The sequence below is a fragment of the Oenanthe melanoleuca genome, chromosome 6, assembly GCF_029582105.1.
Source record: "Oenanthe melanoleuca isolate GR-GAL-2019-014 chromosome 6, OMel1.0, whole genome shotgun sequence".
In the NCBI taxonomy this organism is placed as follows: Eukaryota; Metazoa; Chordata; class Aves; order Passeriformes; family Muscicapidae; genus Oenanthe; species Oenanthe melanoleuca.
In genome coordinates, this window is record NC_079340.1 from 19,557,025 (window position 1) to 19,573,511 (window position 16,487).

Here is a 16,487-nt window from a genome sequence, read left to right on the forward strand (position 1 = left end):
CCAGAATTGTTAAGTTGTTGATGAGATAGTGTTATTTCTCTTCTGCCCTTGTTTTTCTGTCTGCAAATTTAGAATGTCACCTTGTCTGCTATGAATATTATGAAACTAAAGTGAACATTTGTACAATATTTTACATGCTTGTATTGTCACAGATTTTTCTACATACAAACACAGCGATTCCATTTGTTAGATCTTATTTTAGAATCTAGTCCATTAGCTGCAAATTGTGTAATCTTTATTGTTCCTATGTATATATATATATAGCTTAATAATAGTTTATGAATTTACTAGTAGCTGAACCTTTATAAAACTGTTGTGCCCATGAATAGTTAACTGTTCATGCACAGTGTTAGAACAACTTGCTGCTTTAAATCAACTGCTGTGAATACTGTGGGCTACATAAAAAACTGTATTTCTCTACAGGCAACAATTGATTTGGTAGTAGGGTATGAGCCACCAGCTGGACCTGCAAATCCAACTGATCCAGGAGGGACCAGTGCACAGGAAGGTATTTCAACCTTTTCTCAGAACAATTATTAAAAGCTCTAGGAGGTGTTTAAGGTAAAGCAAGAAAGTGATTCAGCAGTGCTGTTCACCAGAAGCAAGCATGTCAAGACTGACGGGTAGTGATTTTATAGAAATTAAGTATGATTCAGAAGCTAAGAAAAAAATTTGCATTTCCTGACATAAAGTGGATTTTAGTATAATTTTCTCTATTTTCCTAAAAACTTTTCAAATCAGCTTTTTTTGTATTAAAGAAAAAGTTTTTGAATGTTCAAGGAAAGAGCAGTTATCTGCTGCAGTTCTAGGGCTAACCAAAAAGCAGAGAAGTCCCATCTATTACTTTCAATGTCAGGGAGCTTTGTGAAAAGATTTTCTTGAATAATGAAAGCTCTTTTCCCTTTTAGAACAATTAAGGTTTGGAAGACTCTGTTTCATATTGGGTTGATATTTGACTAACCAATGAAATACTGTGATCAGTAGGGAATATTATTTGGTCTCTCTATATATCATATTAACCAGGTTTTTGCTGAGAGTATTTTTGAGATCTGTTTTTCCAGACTCTTAAAAGAGCTATGAAATAACAAACCTTTGAAGCTGATTGGAAAATAATAAGCCTAATATCAAGGCTGTGTTTTTGCAGAAAGAAGGAAGTTTAATAAATGTTTTGTGCTTGAGAAGTAAATCAGATTAACCATTATTTGGTGATAGATAACATAAGAAGGAAAAAATTGAAATCAGGAGTCTTCTGGAGGGAAATTTTGATTGCATTGGCTTCTCTCAGAGGATAAGTAATATAAACACAAAGGCTGTGTGTTAAATTACTGCACTTCAAAGTAATTTTATAGAAATGTGGACTTGAAGGGTAAAAATGCAAATTCACTTTTGTGAAATTATTTTGATAGCTTTTAAAGTGTTTTTGAATTGTCATATACAGATAAAATTCAAAATGGCAGTTTTTTAGTATTCAGCAACTACATGAGAATTATTTCAGTGTGAATTATCAAACAAACCTTAGTTATTGTAAATACCGATTCCCCATTAAATGAAATCACTTTTCCTGAAATAGCTGCAGCTCAATTTCAGAAATTAACAATTCAGTGTTAGGATATGTGATCAATTAGCTGCATGGATCCATTCAGGCAAATGCATTTTGAGAGATGTTAGAGAGGTGAGTGGAGGTCTTCTGCTTATAAATGCATAGTATGTCAGTCTCTCTGGTTTATACATCTCTTACAAGGACCATGAAGAACATTTTTATACAAAGTGATCATCAGCCATAATTTATGAAGTTAGTGTATATTCTGTTAATGCCGACAACCAGAGACACAGCTCATTCTTCCTCTAAATTTTACCATAGTCACTGTCCAGTTAAGAAAGCCTGGAAACACAAGGGAATGATCACTTTTGTGGTCTAGGTATTTATAGATCCTGTTTTGCAATACCGGAATCTCAGAGTGTGATTCAGTATTGTAGTGTCATGTGGTTGTAGAACTGTCTTCCACAGAGGTATGTTAATTTCAGAACAGTCAAAGAGCCTTACTGAAAAACTTGTTCCACACTTAAATGTTGTGGAGAAGAATTCAGTTTTATTTTGGATGACAGACCCTAAATGTATTCATACATTCAAGATTCTGAAGTAAAAACCAATGTTGTTCTGTAGCCTAGTCTTGCTGATGGGAAACAGCAGGATTCATTCAACAGCAATGTTTATTCAACTGGAGTAAAATGAATCCCGTATGGTGAATTGTGAACCTAGTTGGGGGATGATTACAGCTCAACTTTGCTTCAATCAGTTGATTTTAAAAGTGCATGGGAATTGTATTAGACACTGCATCCAGTAGAGAGACTGATCAAGAGTTAGTTTGGTTAGGATATAAACTTGTTCTTAAGCAGGCTAAAACAACTAACTTTCAAAATGAGTTGGAAGAATGTAGTTGGCAAAAACATTGTTGATGTGAGCTAATAATAGAATTGTAGTGGAACTCTTGGATATCAGACTCTTACCCCTGTAACTTTAACAGCAAGCTCTGCTATTTGTTTATTAATTGCACTGTTTTTTTGCTATATGAGATGGAGAAGATGATGGAGGTTATGAGGATGGATTGGATGGTCCAGTTGGTGGCCTCACACCAACAGTTCCAAGTGGCACAAAGGAAGCCCAGCTAGCTAAACGCATCACCAAAGGAAAGAAAACACGGAGAATCCTCTCTAACAAACCACAAGATTTTCAGGTACTAGATTTATTAAATATTGCATGTTCTCTTTTTCTGCTGAGCATAACACTGCTCCTTTTACACAGCCTGAGTATAATTTAATGTCAGCTTATCTAATCCACCACAGAGATAATTAGCCTCTTCATTTGAAAGCCAGTATTTCAAAATTATTCCTCAAATGTTCCTGTTACTGAGATACCTGATTTTGTACAATTCTCACTGAAATAGGAATGAACCTTATTTAAATTATAGTTATGCAGATTTCAAACTACTGTAGCAGCTTTAAAAATAAATGGTAAAGGCAAGAGAAAAAACTCTAGTGAAATAATTAACCCTAACTTGGGTTGTAAAATTAGTTACCGTCATAATTAAGCTTGCAAAGTCTCGTTCATATCTGTCAGGTGTTGGCTAATGTTTTTGGTGGTATAATAAGGAATTGTTGTGATCAGGATCACAGATAATATAGAGAATGAATTAGTACAAGTATTTGATTTTATTTTTCAGATTCGTGTTAGAGTCATTGAAGGTCGTCAGTTGCCTGGAAATAACATAAAACCAGTAGTCAAAGTTCATGTTTGTGGTCAAACACACCGGACAAGAATCAAAAGAGGAAATAACCCATTTTTTGATGAAGTAAGTAGTGTAAGAACACCTTAGCTGAAGTGTTGAGGCTATCAAATGTAGAGAAATAAATACAGTTTCCTTAGGACTGATTAATAAGAATTTACTAACATTTATGGGTAATTATGGCTAACATGCATTATGCCATTCCCAGTCCCTTTATGTATTCACATCACTAAACACATCTCTGTCATGGACAGTCCTAGCAGATAAAACAATCTAGAAGGAAGCCAGAGTTCATATGAGACATATGGAACATTTTCTTTGGTGCAGTTGGCTGTGTGACAGAATCACTTTGAATAGTTGTGTGCAGGTTATAAAAATCACAGAAAAAATAATTAGAAATCATTGTAGACCTCTATGGTGTGTACAGATGAGTGCCCAGTGCAATGCCATAGAACTGCCACAGAATCTGGAAATGTCACTGCCTTGCTACCCATGATTTGTAAAACAACAACTAGATTTTATAGACGGGGTGTGTATATCAAACACACTGAAATACAGGAGAGAATTCGAAGCCACCTAAGGGACACAAGAATGATCCCATAGCTGGAAGACTAATGTTGCAAAACTGAATTGTAATAGAGAAAATGCTGAGGATAACTCTCATTGTCTGGGCATGTGTGGAAAATTCAGAAGATTTTGGAACTGTGTGGTAAGCATGTTTAACACACACAGGCACGACCAAGGAATTTATAAAACTTTGAAACTCAAACTAAGCTAGGTAGCAGCCAAGACTAAACTAAGTAGGTAGCAGCCAAGATTTATGAAACCATGGGAAAATATAGGGAGGGCAGAAAGTAGTTTGCACCTTATATTGAAACAATTCCTTGGCAGTCTCAATATCCATAGTAGTCTAAAACTGGAACAGGAGGGACCATGTTTACATACCCTTCCATTTTTTTGTATAAAATACTGACTGGAATATAGCTGGGATCAAAGACAAGGCTTAGTGAGGCATGATCTATTATGAAAAGAATCTCATAACTAGTACATATATCCTCATGATATCAAGCTATCAGATTTATCACTATAGCCTTGAATTTCAAAAATTCAAATCATTGCAATCACTATCACCACTAGCCCTAAAAAAGGCCTCTGACAACTACAACAGAGACAGTTACACCAGGATTTAGTGTTCTGGCATGTGAATTTTATAGTTTCTGAAGTTGTTCCCCTGAGAAAAATATGAAGTGCAGAGCAAGGGCAAGAGTCTGCTGAAAGTTTGCAGCAAAGTTATGCTGACAGTGTTCGTAAACAGAAGTTGTGACTGTCTTGTCTGTGTTGTACTGAGTCAATTTACTAAATTCAGTTTTTCATTCTGCACTAAATTACCACGTTATATGTTCAGCAAGGAGGCAGGGTAAACGTACTCTACCAGGCATGCTTGGCATGCCTCTTAAAATAATGCTTTTGCATTTTATATTCAAGTAATTATGCGTTAATTGTTTTAAGACAGGGGTTTTTTGTTTGTTTTTATCTTGACAGATATTTTTCTACAATGTCCACATGACTCCTCTAGAGCTGCTTGATGAAACAGTTAGCATTCGGGTAAGAAAAACCGGTGCACACACAAGGCTGCTGGATACCTGTAGCAACTTCTGGCCATTTCACCCGGTTGTTTAGGTGTTTAGGAACATTCCTGTTTCATGCTCCTCTGTCTTTTTAGGTGTATGATTCTCACTCCCTACGAGCAGACTGTCTAATGGGTGAATTTAAGGTAGGTATGAAGTAAGCTCCATATCTGGACTAAATGAAATAAAATGGGAGAACATTATTAAGTACTAGTTTTAAATGTTGTAATTTATACTTCTTTTTCATGGGGCCAAATTATATCTTGCTTCTTAAGCTAGAGACCATTTGCTGAAAGCACTAGTAAGCAGGTTCTTTTGTTTGAGTTGAAGACTATTAAAGAAATCTGTGTAGTTTATATACCATGTTTTATAATTTGCATCCAGGTGACTTTTTCTTCTTTTGTGGTCAGGTGATTATTTGGTATGAGGTAGGGTTTGAAGAAATAATTTTATTAGGTAGCTAATAGGCAGAATAGTGATATGTGTGGGGGCATAAAGATACACATTCTCAAATGATGTGGAGAGGTGTTCCTAGGATCAGAAGTTATGTGAAAATGATGGTGGAAAATTCACTTAGTTAAAGTAGTTTCTGTGGTTTTGATGATATTAGTGAGATGGTCTTTATTGGATTTGTTATGGTCAACTCTTGAAAGTAGATATGTGCCTGCAAAGAATTCCCATGGCAATTGTAATGGCTACTGGGATCCACTGTTACAACACTTCAGGATCAGTTCTGGCTGTCTTTTCTTCTTGTTTATTTGGTACTGCATAAATTCACTGGGTCTCTAGACCAGCTTTTTATGAAAATACGCAAAGAGGGAAGACTGCTCTTTTCTAAATGAAACACTTTCTGCCACAAAGCTGGTTGCTTTTTGCTTCTCACTGCTTATTTTCTTTGTGATTTCTAGTGATTCAGTCAGTGCTCTGTGGAAGATGGATTAGTCATTAAGCAGGTGACAGCATGTCACTCAGCTGCTTTTTGTTCCTGCAGGCACACATTCCAACAGGAAACCACAAGGGTAATTCTGTCTAGAAAATCACCCTTTCAGACTTTACCTGCAAGGAATACTAGCCCTAGCTGCCATGAGCAAACATACTTACATTCCTGAACATGTTTAAAATCTGATACAATGAATGAGGCAATCTTGTCCAGGTTTGACACACTGGGGAAAGAAGCAGTCATATTCTCAATAAAGAAAATATATTATTCATTTAAAAAAAAAAAAAAAAAAAAACAAGTTTCACTTCTGAAACTGAAGAATGACATGTTGAGCAGGAACAAAGGAACAGAAGTGTTCTGAAAAGCCTGTCTGAACATAAGATAATGAGTGAGCATAGGGAGTTCAAGAAGCAGTAAGCCAGCCCCATCTTGTGTCTCTGGTAAATGAAAAGGTGGGGATCCAAGAAAAGAAGAAAATAACTGCATGTCTTAGTTCTAATACATCTTTTCTTGCATTTTGTTCTTGGCTGCTCTATCCATTTGAAATCCCTCACTTTCGATGTTAGGTGTTTTCTCTTTCTCCTCCTAGTAATACTCTATGTAAGCTGTCTTCTGTTTGTGACAAGAGAACAATGTTGTACTGCCCATTAAAACCATGGGGGGAGTTGCCCAGCCTTTCTTCTGTTTTGGTATTTCTTCAGAGGTAATGCCTTTGATCTTTATTTCAGATTGACATTGGCTATGTTTATGATGAGCCTGGTAAGTAATGGCTACTTCAGAAGTTCTTTCCTTGAAACTACAAGTTGAAACATTTAATTGAATTTCTAAAGTAAAAGAAGAAACTTAGTGTAAAGTTATTTAAGTTTGCTGCTTTAAGTATTAACTTTAAAATATCCAACAATATATAACTCTTTTTAGAGGATTCACAATGAAGTACAAAGCCCTTTTTTAACAAATACCTAAACTTTGAAAAATAATGCAAAAATATGTCATGACTATGTCCCTGAATTAGTATGCCAAAATAGTTTAACACCAGATTTCTTGTTTTGGATGGCACTATAGAGACCTGTCTAGGACAGGATTATTTTGTTAAATAATTAGGGTAATTTAGGATAAAGCATACTTTTGAAATAGCTCCCAGCTGATATGATGTCTGCCATTTTGTTACTGCTGTTACTGGGGCTGGTGGTGATGTTTGTTTTATTTCAGGCCATGCAGTCATGAGAAAATGGCTTTTGCTGAGTGATCCTGAAGATACAAACTCAGGAGCCAAAGGCTATATGAAAGTCAGCATGTTTGTCCTGGGAACTGGAGATGAGCCACCAGTAAGTTTAATTTAAATGTTTTTCTTTCCCTCTCCATCCCATGGATATTTATTTATATCTCCCCTCACGTATAATTTGCTCTGTGAGCAGTATTTATAAGTAAGACAGAATTTAACAGTGGTTTCAAGAGCATCTTGTACTAAGTGGCTAAGTCAAAGCTTGTTTTGTTATTCTGCTCAGTTAATCAACCTCTACCATTTGTGGATACTCCTTCATGTACTGGAAATTGAGATGTGTTAGCAATCTAATATGCAATTGTCCTTAACATAGCTAAGCAGGCAGGGTAACACTGACACCAGTTCCAGGACTAGGTCAGGAATGTCTCCACTACTACAAAACATAGACAAGCCTATAAGAGAAACCAGAGTACCAGAAAGCTCCAAATTTTTCCTGGTGAAGATCAGGCCCCTCAATAATTACAAATCAGGCACAAGTAATTTGATGCAGATAAAAGCAGTAAGTAGTTTTAACAATCCAATCCTTCACTGTCTGCAGTTCTGTCAAGGTGAAAACAGGTGGTTTTTCCTACATGACTATTTCCTCTAGTTTAAGTTCTGCTTTTCTTCCTGTCTGATATTTTTGCATACCATTACTCCTTAGGTAAGTATAATGTCCCCAGAACCATGGCAGATTGCCTTTTAGTTTCATATTAACTGTTCCTCTCTGCTATCCTCAGGATTCTTCAAATCACAAGGATATGTCTAGTTATTTGTGGTGTTTATTTTTAAATTAGGAAGCAGTAGGTTCTGGTAAGTTATATCAGACTTGTAAGCCTTTTCTAATTGTAGTAAATGCCTTCTCTTGACATGAGTATGAAATTTGCATGGCACATTGTACATGTTCCAAAATCATCGTCTGATGATGATGATTTTGAAAGTGTGATTATAATGGCCTTCTGCAATTGAATACTTTAGAGATAAAACTGAAAGTAAAATAGTTAGTATTTATATTATAGTTAGTAAAATAGAATTAAATTTTTGTGGCTTGATAATTTGATATAATCTCATTCTTCATCATGAAACTGGCAAGTCTTTAGCTAATCAACAGAAGTTTAGCTAATCACCTTAATTCTACTTCTGTACATTGCATTTTTTGTCTGCTATTGTATTCCCTGACAGGTTGAAAAAAGGGAGAGAGATAATGAAAGTGATGATGTGGAGAGCAATCTTTTATTACCTGCTGGGATTGCACTTCGATGGGTCACTTTTCTTCTCAAAATCTACAGAGCTGAGGACATTCCACAAAGTATGTAGCTGGTCCCTACTTGTCCCTGGGTGTTTGAATACCATTAGAAATAGTTATTTGTGTTAGCTGTTCAGAATAGAGTATATGTGACTTTTTATCCTTTACTAGCATATTTTCTCACCTATATCTGTGCCAAAGAGCAATGTCTTCAAATACATGTATAATGCTTTTCAAATACAGTGATGCCTTTAAATTCAGGATCACATCAGCACTTCTTATGATGTTTGAAAAATCTATATTCTTAAAATTGCTCCTAAGCCAGTTTTTTCAGTTTTTACCTGCAACACTTCAGAATTTTGTTTATCAGGTTAGACTTTACCCTTCCTAGATCTGTGAGCTGGTTGATTTTGGTAAGATTTTAAGATTACATGGGCAGTTTATTATTTAAGAATAATAATAGTAGTAGTAATAATGATAATATTAATAATATTAATAATAAGAAATACAATTACCTTAATTTAATCTTTGACACCTCTCCAGTGGATGATGCTTTTGCACAAACTGTCAAGGAAATATTTGGAGGAGAAGCAGACAAGAAAAACCTGGTAGATCCATTTGTAGAAGTTTCTTTTGCTGGGAAAAAGGTAATTTAGTAAATATCTGAACCTTTGTATGCTAATTGTAGTCCTGAGAACAGATTTAGTATACCAACATGAATTTTTATGTTTCCTGAAGTTATGGAATTGAAAAAAAGAAAAAAACAAAGCTAACTTTGAAAATTACAAACTTCAAGGTACAATAGGAAGGGTGTAAAACTGATGACTAATGAAAGGAATGTATGACTAAAGGCTAGAAGTGACATATGCCAGATTGCTTGCTTCCATTATGTTCCTGATTGCTTTTAGTAATTTATGATACAGATCTTTCTGGACAGATTAACCTCATTTGTACATTTAAATAATAATGTATTCCTTAGAATGCCAAATTTGATCTGGAGCACAATTGCACAACTTATATTCATTGCTAATCAGTTTTTTTGTCAGTCATTTAATATGCTATACAGTCAGGTTGCCCCATGCAGTAGTGTTGAAGATCTTTAGAAGATTAGAAGACTAGCAAATAATGCAACCTCTCCCCTACATATGTTCTTCATCTACCCTAAAATCTGCATAAAGAAAGCTGGAATCAAGTAATTCCTTCATCTTGTTTCTCTGCTGTGATAAAAGCACATTAAATTGTGGCTTGTGGAAATAATAAGCTACAATAATTTCATTTAATTGTAGCTAGTGAAAATAAAAAGTAGGCTAACCCAAATCTCATGTTTAAACACTGTTTCAATATTCTCTTTTCCTCCAAAGTCATTAATGCTGCATATACAGATTACTCTATCAGTAGTTATCAGTGGAAAACTCATTGAGCATCAATGGCTCATTGCAGCATTAATCCAGGATTCATTGACTACTACATTGAATTTTTCCAATCAGATGATGATGTGTCCTAAATCATAGTTAGTAAATACTTTTTCCCCCTATTTTATCTTTGATGTGTTGTATAAATTTCATTTTTGACAGGTTTGCACAAATATAATTGAAAAAAATGCTAATCCAGAATGGAATCAAATTATTTATCTTCAAATCAAGGTGAGTGTTTTTACCCTTGTTTCTGTAGTAAATAGCCATGTTTTTGGAACTCAGGGCATTAACATTACACAGGTGAAAAAATTACTTATTTTACTTTAATTCCTTTTTTTTTTTTCAGTTTCCCTCGATGTGTGAGAAAATAAAACTTTCAGTTGTTGACTGGTGAGTTATGACTTTTAATCAAGTTATTTAAGCTGAATGATAATAAGTGAAGAAAAGTCTGGTTCTATAAATGTCAGGTGTTTTTACAGTGCATGAGAGTATTTAAGCAAGTGTTTAAGTACTTTTATGATTTCTTTACAAAAGATCTGGTTAATGTAACAAGAGATTATTTTTGTGTGCAGTGAGAACAGAGCACTGTCAGTGTTTAATGGTAGTGTAAAAGTCAGATGACATATTCATGGTCTACAGCCCACTATTGTAATTTGTCATTGCTAGTTTTCTTAGTAATATTGAAGCATTTCAGGTCATAGAAAATGTGTGTACTAGTAGCTTGCCACGGTGTATGATGACCAGCATTATATTTAAATAAAATAATTTTTTTTTCTTTTTTGTAGGGATCGACTTACAAAAAATGATGTAGTTGGAACAACGTATTTAAGTCTCTCAAAAATTGCTTCTTCTGGAGGAGAGATTGAAGGTAATTGCTTGAGCAGTGTGTAACACACTGTCTTCTCTTGTGTTACACACAATGGCAAAGATCAGTGTTCAAAGAAAGTATATATTTATCTATAGTTTCTCAATTCCCTTGCAACAGCATTGTCTGTTCCTGAATTTTTCAAAACAGTGCTCCTAGAAAATATTCTATGGGATTTTTGAAAGTATAGTGTTAAAATGTTAATGACTAAATCACATCATCATGGAAATAGCAGTAATTCAAGATTTGGATTTCTGTTTTCTGTGTTTTTGTGTGTGTGTGTGTGTGTGTGTGTGTGTGTGTAAGTTACTGAACTAATTTAATTTGTGAGTACTTTCCCAGATTCAGAAAACAATGTGATATCACAATCTACCTTGTGTAAGATATGCAAATTTACTTAGGTGCTTAATAAGATATTTAATTTCAAGACAATCTGGAGTCACTGCTTCAGAACCACTTGATTTTTGGACACTGGTAAACAAGACTCCTTTTGCTACCTTATAAGAGTATCTGTTGTATCTCTGAGAAGAGAACCTAAAAGCTGTGGACTGTTGCTGAGTAGTTAAGCCTAAAGGAGCTGTCTACAACCACTTACTCATTTCCTGGACGTGACTGGGTTGCTTTCAGATGGTGGGGGAACTTGGGTCAATCTCTGCTCTGATCAGTAGCTGACTAGAAGCAGGAACTGCTTCTGTGACTCTGATTTTGATTGCATTGCTGTGATTGCAGACAATTGATTTATGTGCTTCAATCAGTAGAGATGTCTGGATATGTAATTTCATACAGCTAAAACCCAGAACTGATTAACTACAAGAAAACAAGTTAAGCAAGATATGAGATGCCTAACATATTGTTCCCATTGGAAACCAGCTTTGTAATAAAATTTCTTTAAAATATTATAAGAAATATTATTTGTGCCAATATTTTGGAAAATATTAGAAAAAATCCAGTTACATTTATATTCTAATATAATGATGTGATTATTGATAATTTCTTTGTGATCTGTATCTATAATCACCTCTTTTTATAGCAAGGTCTTTCATACAATTGGGCTGGCTCCCAAACTAGGATTCTGTGTTAACATGTCAGAAAAATTGTTTTATCTATTTAATGAACATAGCTTGGCATATTAGTTATCCATATAGAATTATAAAGCTCAAGGTTAAGCAGGCTTAGCATGTATTTATCTGACTATCTACATTAGTTTGAAGAACACTCTCAAAGCCATTTTGACCATTGTTGCAATAAGAATCTAAATTAAAATTTTTTTCTGTTTTATTTATAAAATCTATATGATATGTACTTGTCTGAGACAGACCAATTTATCCTTAAGTTGATGGCTGTATCAGGTGTTTAAAAACAAAGTTAGTGGCTCCAATCCTATACTGACTTGAGGCAAAAATTGGATGGAATTGTATATTCAGTCATACAAAAGCTTATACAGTAGTCCTCTTAGAAGGACTGCTGTTGAAGTAAGGCTTCATGCAAACTTTTTATATATCTATCCCATGTGCAGCCAGAAGCAAAAGAAAAAGGCAGTGGGAAAGCCAAGACAGAAGGGTTGGGCTGTTGAGGAGAATTCAGCTCTGGAGAGATCACTTGCACTCCCCAGATGAGTATCTTGAACTGCAGCTGAGTCACAGCACATTTACACTTCAAACCCAGGCACTTAGGAACTGGGGAGATTCCTTTGATTTCTCTCTCTGCTGAGGTACTGACACTGGAATAGCTATTTCTATTATCTTTAGAGCTGGCTTCTAAAGGATTGTGAAACTGAACTAGGCTGCAGTCCTCAGTAAATATAAATGTAGATACCCTAAGGGGCCCTGAAATGTAGTGTTTTAACATGTCCTTAAAAGTAAAACTTTTTAGTTTTAAAAACTACTTTTAAAAGTAGTTTTTAAAATAAATCTGTATTTTGTGTGGAGGACAATTGTACAAAGCTGAAAAATAAGCACCAAAGCAAGATATTTTGTCAGATATATGCTGGTTTTTTTCCCCTTTGAAATTTATACAGGAAGAGTAATACCTTCATATATTAACCAGAAGCAAAATTCTAGCCCATATGAACTTTATTTTTTCTCAGGCTTTCAGCTTTCTTTTAAAAGGAGATTGCTTTGTGATGTGTATTTTTTTTAAAATGCTATTGTCACTCATCATATAATTACTTCTCTTTTTATAATATAGATTTTTCATCTTCGGGAACAGGGGCTTCATCATATGAAGGTTTATATCTTCACCTGTTACTGATTTTGTGTTCCATTGCCCAAACTGAAGAGTATTGCCTAAGATATTACATCTGCTTAAAAATATTTAAAATAATTGTTCATCTAAAAGATTTCACCATTGTGATTAAAGAGTATGAAACATAACTAACTCTATAAACCAGTTTTGGCACTGGAATTGGTTTGAAAGTGTTTCTGTTTGGCTGATGCTTCAAGCTGTGTGTTAGAGATGAGCATGTAGTTGCTTCAATTACAGAAGCAACTCAGTTCAATTGCTTAAACTAACAGTCTAATAGTGGCTTGACATTTTTAACATAACTGTGAGATCACAGGTATTTTTGCACTTGCAGAGCCCTGCAGAAGTAAATAACTGCTTAAAATAATTAGTGGCTGTTTTGCTTATGCTTACCAAGCTATATAAACAAAATCTGGAAAACAAAATCTGATTCTGTTACTGCCTGGAGAGGTGACTTTTTCCATAACTGTCCAGGTTGACATCCAAGTTTGAAAGACTTTCTGGTAAATATTTAAATAGCAAGAAATAAATACAAGTGGAGTGCCGCTGAAAGGTAATCAACATTCATCCATGGTATTTCATTTACTATCCTCCTTTCTTAATAAAGTAATATTAAGTTAAAGGCTGAAATAATTTCTCAGAGTCACTTTCTATTATAGATGATCATTAGCCTTCTAAAAGTAAACAATTGAATTTAAATTTAAAACAATAGAAAATAAATTATTTTTATTCCAATTTTGGCAGGGGTTTTTAGTTGTCTGTCTATATGTTTTAAAATTTGTATTCTGTTTAATTTATTTGCATCAGTAAGTAGTGAATGCATTAATTTAACACATATCTGGATCTTAAATCTAGTCATACTGAAGTCTGATGTGAGCAGTTCAGTCTTAGAATTTTTCAAGAATTGGACATTATTGCAATGATACTTTTTCATTCAAATTTTGAACTGGTTCTGATTCAGAGGTAAGGGTGTGAAAGCCAAATGCAAAATAGAGAACTGCAAATCTTTATTTTATATTGTGCAGGTTATATGTGACTTTGTGCTGACAGGAAATTACATCAAGACATCACATTCCCTTTTACAATCCATTTGTGTCACTCAGTAGTGGCACAGTCACACAAGGCATAACCCTTTACTGGCACTGTCTAACCTCAGCCTTCTTTTCCTGTCAGGAATAAGTGCATCCCTCTCTGTGCTGCACATCACTTCAGGCAATTTTGGCTACAAAGTTGACCTGTTTCTCTTTTTTTTTTTTTTTTATTTTTATTTTTTCTGCTAGACATGCATCTTTTTAGTGGCTGTTTAGTTTTATCATTGGCCTGTGTGTTTAAGTGATTGCAAATGTTGTTTTACTCAGTTCCATTTTTTTCTAGAAAACATATTTTCTGTTAGCATGAGAGCATATGACCCTTGCACATAAATTAAAACCATATATTTGGAGTGGGACATCAATTCTTCTTATTCAGTGCGATTTTTGTTGCATGAAGTAGTATTTAGTGTAAGTATTGCACAGTGAAGAAAGAAGTTAGGTACAAGTATAGTCAGTGGTGTAATTAGTTTAAATTTATATGGTATCCAGAGAATAAAGTGTTCTTATATTACTAATATCTAACTAATATCTAACATTTGTTCTAATGGATTTGATAGTAATATTATTTGTTTCTTTCTGGCTCAATATGATAATTAACAAAGATACAATGGTAATGTTTTCTGTTAGTAAACACTGGAGAAACCGAAGTTGGCTTTTTACCAACATTTGGGCCTTGTTACCTAAACTTCTATGGAAGTCCAAGAGAATACACTGGATTCCCAGACCCATATGATGAGTTAAACTTTGGAAAGGTAAGTTTCTTTATTAATTGTTTTTCATTAAAAAATTAACCCAATTCTTTTTCATCAATGAATTAATTGATTTTAATTATTTTCACATTACACATCTCTTGCTCTTTATTTTTGAATAATATTTTATATTTAAGATTAATAAGGAAGTATTATAGTATTTTCCATTTCTGTTTTTGTTTTAAAAGTATTTTTGAAGGAGCACCAGTGATTTTAATGATTTTCACTAACTGCACCTTTGCATGCATTTGTATTTCTTCTTTCTTTCTTTGCATAAATACATTTTTCACTTCTAGCCTTAAACCAATTGCTTTATTTAACTTGTTCCAATACGTACATCAATGCCTCTTCAGGGTTTTTGAGAACACTTCAATGAAACCAGAATCATGCACAGCTAAAAAATTTATTTGCTTCTTTAGGGAAAATATGTAAAATTTTATTTCATATATGTTTATGTTACAGGGAGAAGGAGTTGCTTATAGAGGGAGAATTCTGGTTGAACTATCTACATTATCTGAAAGCAAGCCTGTTAGTAAAAAATTAGAAATGATTCCTAATGATGACTTACTGGTTGTCGAGGTAAATCCTTGTTTTATTGTCACTGTTGGTAGTGGAGATGAGACTTGGCTTGTTGTTTTTAGAGTGATCTAACTCACTAAAATCAGTACAATAGAGTTCAATCTCCAGGTTAAGAGAGGTGGTTACTGGTGGTTGAGGAGTAATGGCTACAAAAATGTTGTGCCCTTGTAGCAGGAGGTTTTAATCTGAAACATTTTATAATATCAAATACAGTAATTTATTATACATGTTATATTTCTTGGTTTCTTTTCAGAAAACAGTAAAAATATAAAAGTTATTATTTCCATTTAGATATTGCTATTGTTTTCTATAATTGTGGATGCTTTTTGAAATACAACTGAAAAGGCTGTTTTGGTAGAAATACCAGCGCAGACGGAAGTTCTGCTTGGCTGCTGTGTTCCATTCTGCCACAATGCTGCAAGACACAGGGGAGCCCATCCAGTTCGAGGTGAGCATTGGCAACTACGGCAACAAGTTCGACTCCACCTGCAAACCTCTGGCATCCACCACCCAGTACAGCCGTGCTGTGTTTGATGGTAAGGATGCTCTGCTCTGGGCATGAAATACTCTCAAATTGTCTTTTGGAAGTGCTGTTCATAGCTTTGGAATGTCAGCCCAAACTGCACTGAACACCTCCTGAAAATGTGGCAGAAAAGAGTGTGTGGCTCTTTGCAGCTTTTGAGATGAAGTTGCATTTATGGAATAGGTGCTGCAAGGCCTACTGAGGTTATTAATGAAATTTTGACAGAATTCAGTGAAATCTTTTGACTGTGTACTAGATATGCACAAACTTTGCAAGGGAAAGAAATCACGTTATTTTAGATGTATCTAGAATTAAGTAGGGAAAACATGCTTTGAATATTCTGATTTAGAATAAAATAATAACTTGTTTTTAAACCATACATCTATCAGCCTAGAAAAAAAACAAATTAGCTAGATCACAGGAAAATACATTTTGGTTATAATTTTTTTTTATTAACTGCAAAAAGTAGGGGTTTTTTTTTCCCCTGCATATTAAATTTAATACTCAGACTTACTCTAGAAAATGATTGTTTGAATATTTTATTTCAAAGATAAAGTTATAGTAATGTGCCATCTACATCAGCATGTAATGGAGAGAATATGTTAACAGCTAATTTATTTTTTAAAATCTGTTGGCTTTTGAAACTCTTTGAAACAATTTGAAGT

General features: G+C 34.3%; 1 protein-coding gene across 3 annotated transcripts in view; it reads left to right on the top strand.

The window, feature by feature from the left end:
- MYOF (myoferlin) overlaps positions 1-16,487 on the top strand; it is a 64,262-nt gene that overhangs the window by 15,978 nt on the left and 31,797 nt on the right. For 2 of the 3 annotated variants that reach the window (XM_056495070.1, XM_056495068.1), the window contains exons 5-20: positions 424-508; positions 2,575-2,735; positions 3,222-3,350; positions 4,827-4,889; positions 5,008-5,058; positions 6,581-6,611; positions 7,062-7,177; positions 8,296-8,422; positions 8,903-9,006; positions 9,934-10,002; positions 10,121-10,164; positions 10,560-10,642; positions 12,827-12,865; positions 14,599-14,723; positions 15,183-15,299; positions 15,658-15,835. In XM_056495070.1, coding sequence (XP_056351045.1) covers positions 424-508; positions 2,575-2,735; positions 3,222-3,350; positions 4,827-4,889; positions 5,008-5,058; positions 6,581-6,611; positions 7,062-7,177; positions 8,296-8,422; positions 8,903-9,006; positions 9,934-10,002; positions 10,121-10,164; positions 10,560-10,642; positions 12,827-12,865; positions 14,599-14,723; positions 15,183-15,299; positions 15,658-15,835 — 1,522 coding nt within the window. The remainder of the gene's footprint in view (positions 1-423; positions 509-2,574; positions 2,736-3,221; positions 3,351-4,826; positions 4,890-5,007; positions 5,059-6,580; positions 6,612-7,061; positions 7,178-8,295; positions 8,423-8,902; positions 9,007-9,933; positions 10,003-10,120; positions 10,165-10,559; positions 10,643-12,826; positions 12,866-14,598; positions 14,724-15,182; positions 15,300-15,657; positions 15,836-16,487) is intronic. The other variant, XM_056495069.1, reaches the window with a different exon arrangement.